Raw genomic sequence first — 9670 nt, forward strand, 5'->3', positions numbered from 1 at the left:
TGTTCTCAGGCTACATTCCAAAACTGTGTTTGGAGCAAATAACAGGTAAAATGTCCGAAGTGCATGGGGAAACGAGAGTAATTCGTGTTTTGGAATGCGTCGAGTATAATTCAAAATTTATAAAAAAATATTAAATACATTCATCATCAAACTGTTGATATTTATTAATTATTTCATATTAAGGTGCAATATACTTATATCTTTTTAACTAGTAATAAATATTTGCTGTCAGATTGCAATGGCAATTGGTTTTCATTACACAGAATATAATCAGGATATCTTAGTGACATTATATATTAATATTACTTTAATAATATTAATATGATAGTGGGAGGATAATATGTCCAGCATGTAAACGCACGTATCGAAATTTTCTCGATTATCGTACGCGGCGAATCAACCTTCCACACTTAGACCGATCCTTGAGTCCCAAACTTATATATATATTTATGTTCTCAAAACCCCATTAAATCGATGATTCAAATAGATTCCTTTTAATATATATAATAATAATATATATTAATAATAATAATAATAATAATATATATAATAGAATAATAATAATCCTACGTTCCCGCCACTCGATTCCCTGCACTTCACTCTAATAAACTGATGATTCAAATAGACTCCTTTTAATATATATAATAATAATATATATTAATAATAATAATAATAATAATATATATAATAGAATAATAATAATCCTACGTTCCCGCCACTCGATTCCCTGCACTTCACTCTAATAAACTGATGATTCAAATAGACTCCTTTTAATATATATAATAATAATATATATTAATAATAATAATAATAATAATATATAGAATAATAATAATTCTACGTTCCCGCCACTCGATTTCTTGCACTTCACTGTAATAAAACGTAAATGAGAATTTTACTCGGGAAAGGAAACACGAAAGTTTCTCTTGCTGTTTTGAAACGACCAATCGGAAACACTCGTAAGGTTTTAAAACAGCAATCGAGTAAAATTTTTCTCGAGAAGCACGTTTTGGAACGTACCCTAAGACTCCAAGCAAGCGTTCAGCAAAGGTCTACTGAGACTGCGCAAGACTACGCGCGGCTGTTCGTGAAACGCAACCCGTCATACCGACCTGTACGTGTAAATGCAAAGCCCGATACAAATTTATCGCTCGCTGCGCAAGGATACCGCCACGAACGGCAAATCGTAGCGCCAAGTGTCGTACACATTGCATGACAATTCCTCAAACAGAACGGAACAGACGGAACTTTCGCCGATATCTTCAGACGAAGACTTTCCCGCTTGTATGCGGGCAAGACCGAAAAACTGGGGCGCATTAGAAAGAGGCTATCACTTAGCGCAAACACGCTGACACTTGAAGAACAGAAGGGAGAACTCGCTTCTCATCCGACGGATGGCAGTTTTTTATTCTGATTCGACGTTATTCGTAACCTTCTTTCTTACACAAAATGGGCGTTGGTTCTGCTGTTTGCACGTAACAGGATTTTGCAAAATTAATGTTCCGCGAAGCGCGATGAAGCTGCAAGTGTAGTAGCCAGTGTGCGTTGCACAACTTTCTCCATCAGGCTAAAAAGAAGCACCAGAGATTCTGTTTTTTTTCTTTTCTTTTCCTAAACATGCATCATGATTAAAAGTTAAACATTAGCCGGAGAGCTAGCGAAATTGAGAGCTCGTAATTCACGAAAATTGAAGGATACTTTAGCATTACAGCATAATCGAGCCTTTACGCAGAATCGCGGTGCATGTCCATATTAGCTCGGCAAGCCGCAATTCGTGAATTGCGTCAAATCTCTGTGGGATACATCGCGTGTGCCACCAATTGAACGTGCCGAATGTAACGCGCAGCTCATATTTCGCAAATACAGACACAGGCGGGGGTGTACGCTTTTCGCTGTTGCGGAACGCCACTTTCGAGTCTATTTCTCACGAGTTCTCTCTAAAAAGAAACGATGCGAGGTAAGAAATAAAGGCAGGAAAATAAAGAGAAATAGCTGGCGTGGACACTGATACAAACGTTAATATTTGTCACGGTGAAACAACGCGCCTCCGCATTTTCGAGGTACTCGCTGTTTTTATTGACAGTCTCGATTAAGTGAAACCGGTTAAATCCAGACCGAGTATAAAGACTCCGCTGTATCTCGCCGTTCTTCACCGTTCGCGTTCTTATAAAACCTTCTATACTTCATCTCGACGGAAGGATAATTAAGAATACATGCTGCGCAAACGAATTTTCTCGAATCATGGAAATTGTACAACGTGCATTTAAGACGATAAAATTTGGAAATCGGCCGTATCTTCAGAGAGACGGTCGATGTCTTCGCTTTCATACAGCTTAACATTGTTTAATACTAAAACTACAAAGCAGTGAAAATGATGGGTTGGTAATTTCTTATGAAAATTTATAACGATGCATTTTGTAGTTTTGTCAAATATAAAAATTCATTTATAGAAGATGTATACAAATTTGTAACGACGCATTTCATGCTTTTAATTGACAAGGAATGAAACTAAAAAAATAAATAAATAAACCTCTCTTTCCCTCGTATTACGTATCTTTTATTGGTAATTTTAATCGCTTTAATCTGATTGAAATAGATCGTTAATAATTAATTGAAGTTCTAGTTCTAGAGTTAATGTGTGTAGAGTTAATGTGTAACATGTGAAAATTTAAACATCAATTTAGTACTTCAATACAGCACTGTAGAGATCGAAGTTTACATCAGAAACGACGAGGAATCTGAGATACTTCGTTCTTCGATATTTTTGGCTGCGAGCAACATTATAGGTTTCCAGAGGACGCGATTTAACATGGTGGCAAACTATTGCCCGGTTGTTTGTCGATGATCGATCGGTCTGCACTAGAAGTGTCGAAATCACATTTATTTGTAGCCTCGCACAAATTGAGAGCGCACGAGCAAAAAAGCCGATGAGACTGTCTGACTTCCACGACGGTGTGATTCAAGAATGAATGTTTCGTGCAGCGTTTCAGACGCCTCTTGTTCCGTCGAATAAAGCCTTGAAAGACCAATTGTCCGATAAAATGCCGATTGATTTCCTTTATTTTGCATTTGAATCGATACTCTTTCAATAGAGCCGGACATTGTTTTGATTCCGCCGTTTGGATTCCGGATAGCTTTGCTTCTCAAAAGTAGGGATTGATGTGATTAATGGAAGGGCGACTCTCTTGATATTGATTTCAGGCTGTCTCCGATCTCCTGCTTGGCGTGTTCTGCATGCCCTTCACTCTTCTGGGCCAGATCCTCAAGAACTTCATCTTCGGTCTCACAATGTGCAAGCTGATACCGTATTTTCAAGGTAAGGGTCACCCCGTTGCGCTCCGGTGCACAGAGATTGGATGTTATTGGAAGCAAATGTTCAATTTCATCTCACTGCAACGTGTGTTATGACGAAAATCAGAAAAGTTCTCGGGAATTCGAAAATGCAATACGATTAGTTTTTTTTTAGCGCGAGAAAAATAAAGTTTTAAATTTTTTATTAAAAATATGTTTATTATTCGTTTTTGCTTGTGAGTTTACTAAAACGGTAGAAGCACATTTAGCTAATTTCCTAAAACAATACTTCAGTACTTATAACTTTGAAAATTTCATAACTTAATAAAAGGATTGCAAACATTTTCATATTGAAACCATGTTACATCTAATCAGATTATTATCAAAGAACTTAAATTATAAAAATAATGTGTTTATGGCGCGATTTACATAATTATTGTAATTCTTTTAGGAGCTTTCATAAGGGATATTATTTTCATAAGGCGTTTGATATTATTTTTGTAATAATAAAAATATAAGAATTTAAAGAGGACAGAAATGTTTGCTGAATTAAAAAAACTATATTTATGTAAAGATGAATGTCAATAAAAATTGACTTGAAGGAACTCTCATCAAAAGTTATATGTTTCTTATTTGATCATTTATTCTAATTATTAATATTTAATATTATATTTGATAGTTACAAAACATAATAGATAAAAAAATAATGTTAATAAATGTTCCTAATTATTTCGAAGAAATAATACTGAAAAAAGAGGAACTGAACCACTGTGCGATGTCTAGAAAGAAAGTCGTAAAAGTCACATTCATCGTTTACTAGTTAAGAAAGATGCTCGCTGTGGAAAATTTATTAAACGGATTACTAAGTTGATGAAGATAATTGTTGAAAGTTACGTCGACGACCTTTCCGTTCCGACGACCAATCCGTTCAGGCGAGAGCTGGAGGTTCCCGTTAAGAAGTAGACCTCATCTAATCGCATCACGTAGAATTATTTATCAAAGACGACCCGATATAGAAAATCCGCCGTGCTGAAACAGCAGTCGCGATACATTTTCCAGTACTTGGCTCTTTTAAGCGCTTGAAAGGGGCGATGCGTTAGAAGCGACTGAGATATTGTAAATAAATGTTGAGAAGGAATTACAAACATTAAGCCGTCGCCTTTTTCTTTACCGAAATTCCCAAACGGATTTGCTGAGCGAACAAGATCCAATTTCTTCGCGTCGGTTTATTCCCAGTTTAATTTTTTGCGCCGGTTTAACTTCTATGAACTGAAAATAAACTCTCATTAACTCCACATTTCCCCAATCTCCAGTAGCATTTAAAAGCAAAGTTGAATTAACCCGGGTACCACTTTCAAACAATAATGTTAACCCTAGAACACCGCACTTCTTTCTTAATTTCACTTTGCATAGTGCACCCAACCACTTTCAACTATCAATATTTTTTCAAAAAGTGGATACTTTCTGACATATTTCTTTTTTTAATTTCAACATCAAGATGTCAAAAATACGTCTATATAACAACTTTAATTTTTCTTCCAAATCCTATGCACGGAAATCACCACGTGATCGAATGTTAGGAAGTAGTTAACCGCGCTTTAAAGTTCAACAGAACTTCTCGAGGAAGTAAGCCCGCATCGGAAACGATGTTCGCTCGAGGAATATTTCTACGGTTTTGTGACGATAGATAAAGAGCCGCGCGCTGAGAAAATACATTGTGCGCTTCGGTATACTTCTCCACGAGAGAAGCTGAAGAAACTTAAGGGATACTCAATTAGAGCTTTTGAGGTACAATAGATTACCACATATATTAGTCGATGCGAAAAGACCCCATAAAAAACAAGAACAAGGAAGCTACATGAGAGAAGCTCTTTTAATACATTCCACACGCTTTGAAACTAGTTCCGAGCTAAAAGTGAGTGAGCAACGGCTGCGTTCTTTCTCTTATACATGATTAAATGTGATATTTATTACGAGTAAGTGCAGCATAGAGATCCTCTAGTAAGTGATGCGCAAACTTCGGTTGTTTGCAAGAATATGGCGGTTTCCATGTGTTACATATGTTGATATGTTTATGAATATATATATATAAGATTAATATATATAGAATATATAAATTGCTGATAATTAAGGTAATATTAATGCAATGTTATAATAAAATATTATTTCACATAAATTGTAAAATATATGTGAGAATTAAAAATATTTTAACATACTCATATTCACATAGGAGATACTTGAAGTAAAATATAATGCTAGGCTGCTGCGTTCCAAATTGTAAAAATTCTGCAGCAAAAGGATTTTCTGTTTTACATATCTATAAATTTATTAAATTCAGTTTACGTAATTTTTCTTCAATTTTAATTAATTTATCTTTACCGCGCCTTTACCAATAAAATACGATTATTTCATTGGTTCCGCCATATTCTTGCAAAGTCGGCCAGGACCAATCCCGTCGCACTCAAAGATTGCGCATCTCTTACTAGAGGATCTCTAGTGCAACATCACCAAGTGCGCAATATAGCGGCGGCGTACTACGCGCGCTGATCAGGCTGCCTTTCGTCGAGAGCGTCAGGCGACTCTTTTTGGCGGCCACGTAATTAAGGAAAACAAGTAAGGAAAACAGTAAGGAAAACAAAGTTAATGTTCAGTTTGCTTCAAACATTGCGGGAGAGCTTCATAACTTCATTGCGTGCATAAATATTAATTAAGAATGTAATGACAACGTTATTACGTGCAGTTTCACAGGAGCGAGAACTCAGTCCGAAGCAAAGACGTATTTTCCGTAAGGATGCCTGTGAAAAGAAGTGACTTTCCTTTTATCCTTCGTTCTACCGACAAGAGTGCAATTACACGGCTGTATTGCATTTCTCATTTCGCACAGTCGTGCATTACGTGCGAAGTGTCTTCCTACCAGTGGTACCAGAGTAGATTTCGCGTGAAAATGAACGAAAAAGAAGAGATGAAGGAAATGAGAGGGAAGAAAAGAAACAATGAGAAATACGAAATGAGAGGAAATTCAAGAAAAATGCGTAAACGAGTGACGCTCTTTGTCCTGAATCCAAATGTGTCAAAAATATCGACAAAGTCGTTCTAACAAAACTAGTTTAGATCTAATTAAAATAATGTAAATATACTCTTTGTATGTACGTCACGTGTAAGAAGGAGATATTAGGGCAAAAGTTGGAGAGAGCGCATGAGACTGTTAAGAAGTTAGCTCGTGTTATATACGCTAGTTGGTCGAGGACAATAGAGTTTTATTCGTACACTGAGAGAAATTATCCGAGAAAAAATTAATAAATGGATATTATCGATGAAAATATCGATGAATTTTTCTATCAGATCAGAATATCCGATTAAATTTAAGCGAAAACTCCCGATCATAATGGCATTGCATCAGATAAGCTTATCAAAAAATTATGAACCGATATTTCTTATCGGATGTTTCCTGATTGCAAACAAAAATTCATCGGTATCTTGATCGGAAATATCCGTTTGTTAATTTCTTATCAAATAACTTTCAGTATAGACTTTGACTACAATAGATATTCGGATTAAAAAGTAAATTAAGCTGCGAAAAATAAGTATTGAGTATAGTTCAGACTGTAGCATTGTCGATCACTGAACATCTTTCTGCAGTTAATAAAGTAATATGTATTTTTTTTTTTTTTGGTAATTTCTAATTGATCTCTCTACAAATCTATTAGTCACATCCTTTCAAATGCTCGTATCTTCACTCATATCGACTAATATGTAGTATCGCTATGTGGATTGTGCCGGTTGATTTCATTGTGCGGCGACGGTCGCATCGATCCGGCCGATATGCATGTCATTATGATTGGCATGCAAAATTGGCTGCACAACGTCGTGGATAAACTTTTACATCCCGGTTTGATTCCGAATTAATTCCCCGTGGATAATTCTCACTTTCCTCGGCGACGCGCACATACGCACGTCCCATCAATCACGCGTACCGCCCGGTTTAATTTGTGAAAGTGACCGCAACGGCGAAACAGGAAAAGCGGATTCGTTCTCGCAATTTGCCACCGCCTTTTCCTTCCGTCCGCTTTGATCGAGCTGCGCAAGAAAGGGACAGAGGAGTACCGAGAGTGCAGGTTTAAAGCGTGGCGCTTTGCGCCATGCAATTTTCATGCTTTACATCCATGAGGGTTTCGCCAAAACGCGGGGATTCAATCGCAAAGTGCAATCCGGTGCTGCCCGAAGTGCGGTCCGAATGATCACGCAACGGAACGCGCGCGCTTTACCATTCATTTGCAGTAAAGCACCCTCGTCTATTTAGTTCCCCGCTCCGAAGTCCGTCTCGGGGATTTTTAACCGGACAAATTACACCTCTTTATCTTCCGTCTGTTGCTAAAAAGCTCGGCGATTCGTAAGGGAGGAATGAAGATCACGTAAGATTTTCCAGCGACGCGGAGCCAAAGAGATCCCTACTTTTTCTACGTGAAATTAGGTATTCTGCGCAGTATCTCCGTCATGATGCGCCGGATGCGCATCTTGGATGTTTTGAATTTCATGCTTTTCGATGTTCCCGCAAACATAAATCTCCGTCTGTATCGAATTTCCGGCCGGGAAGCGGAGTAGCTGCTGTGTATACGTGCGCTCTGGCAAGTCGCGACGGTTTTGTGCGTGGCACCCGAGACTCTGTTCCAACAGTAATCGCAGCTGTTACGTGCAATTTTAAGATCCCGCATCGAGAGGAAAGCGAGATTATACCGCGCAAAATAGCACGCTATTAGGAGAACGTTCCTGAAAGCATCCGCGATGTCTGTTATTCCGTATACGAGGCGAATATTGTGACAACGTTTCTGAATAGCGACGCGACACGATGCGCTGCAGTTGGCGAATATTGTGAATTACGGCCATAAATCTCTGTGTAATATCCCCCAACCAAGCCGCCGGATGTTTACAAATATTTTGCCCTCAGATGCGCCTTCGTGTGCGCGTGATTTAAATCTTCTTTCTTTTCTTCACCATTCCGTAGACTACGCTTACTCACTTTTACACTTTTACGAGACGGCTGATGACAAGACTGAAGGACAGAGATATGCAAAGTCACATGCTTTCTCTATTACGCGGTACTTCAGGAAACGGATGATGTAGGAGAAACAAAAGAGAGAGAGAGAGAATAAAATACAGAGTGGAAGTAAGAGAAGACACATTGATCACGTGATCGCGCTTCTCCTTCTTCATTCTCCCCTCATGGACAACTAGACAAGGAAAGCTTACTCTCTATTGCTCTTACTCTCTATTGCTGTCTCCTACTAATGCAGACTTCGTCGCTTCTACAGCAATGTCCAGTTCTGCGTGCTTATGATATAAACGAATAAATATGCCGATCATTAGGCGGATCTCGGAAATGGCGATCAATCTATTAGCAACGCGATACCCGAGGGACTTGTAAGCGTCAGGTGTGATATATTCGCGGAGCGGGCAGCAAATTACGTGGAGAGCGACAAGCGTATACATACGCAGACAAGCGTACGACAGTGTAACGATGATGTTTCCGCACGAACACACGTGAGGGTCGTTCGTCAAAGTTTCGAGTTACATTTGCGTGTTATCTTTCACTCGACGCTTGCGCAAAAATAAGCTCATCCGTTGTCGTCGCGGTGCTCACTCGCCTCGCACTTAGCTCGTTTCTCACCGGGAACACGCGATGTGTCTATTGGAGCATGCTTTATCTCGAGCATCGACACCGCATGTTCATTTCATCGGAGCTTGGCAATCGTGTATTGCGAAGTAGTTGCGAATAATGTTCGCGCGCCGGCAAACTCTACGCCGGCGAACTTCACTCGCTCGATCTCCGTCCCGCGGGGGAGAAAATTCCTGTTGGATTATATACGTTATGCACTTCGTTGCGCATAACAATCCCATCGCGTTGCATCCGCAGAATTCAAATGCGACCAGTGATCGTTGTCGCGAAGAAATCGCATCGTGGGAGGTCCATAGTTGTAAACAGCAGAACGAGCGTGCGTGCTTTCGTGCGGCTTTTACAACACTCCCGATTATGTCTCGGAGAGAAAGATATACACCGCCACTTTTTCAGCCGCAGCACCAGCGCGCTATCGACTTCATCCCGCGCTTCTGGTGCATCGATATCGAAGTTAAAGGGAAATTCGAAATATTAAGTGGCTTATAATAAGAAAGGTTTATTTTTACACGCCCTTCTGAAACGGCTCGCATATATTTTCCCCAATGAAGTTGCAGCTCTCATTGGTTGCCAGATCGTCACAATTGAGAGACATTACTGCCCCGTTTGCGCAGTAATCAATTTTTAGTCAAAGTGACAAAATACATAAGAGACATTTACGACTACTATGAGAGAGAGAGAGAGAGAGAGAGAGAGAGAGAGAGAGAG

General features: G+C 39.0%; 1 protein-coding gene across 3 annotated transcripts in view; it reads left to right on the forward strand.

Moving 5' to 3' along the window:
• Positions 1–9670, forward strand: part of LOC116841085 (cholecystokinin receptor-like) — a 63743-nt gene that overhangs the window by 33004 nt on the left and 21069 nt on the right. For all 3 annotated transcript variants that reach the window (XM_032808612.1, XM_032808611.1, XM_032808613.1), the window contains exon 3: positions 3202–3316. In XM_032808612.1, coding sequence (XP_032664503.1) covers positions 3202–3316 — 115 coding nt within the window. The remainder of the gene's footprint in view (positions 1–3201; positions 3317–9670) is intronic.

The sequence above is a fragment of the Odontomachus brunneus genome, unplaced genomic scaffold (assembly GCF_010583005.1).
Source record: "Odontomachus brunneus isolate Ranch 3 - 2012 unplaced genomic scaffold, Obru_v1 Obru_scaffold_013, whole genome shotgun sequence".
NCBI lineage: Eukaryota > Metazoa > Arthropoda > Insecta > Hymenoptera > Formicidae > Odontomachus > Odontomachus brunneus.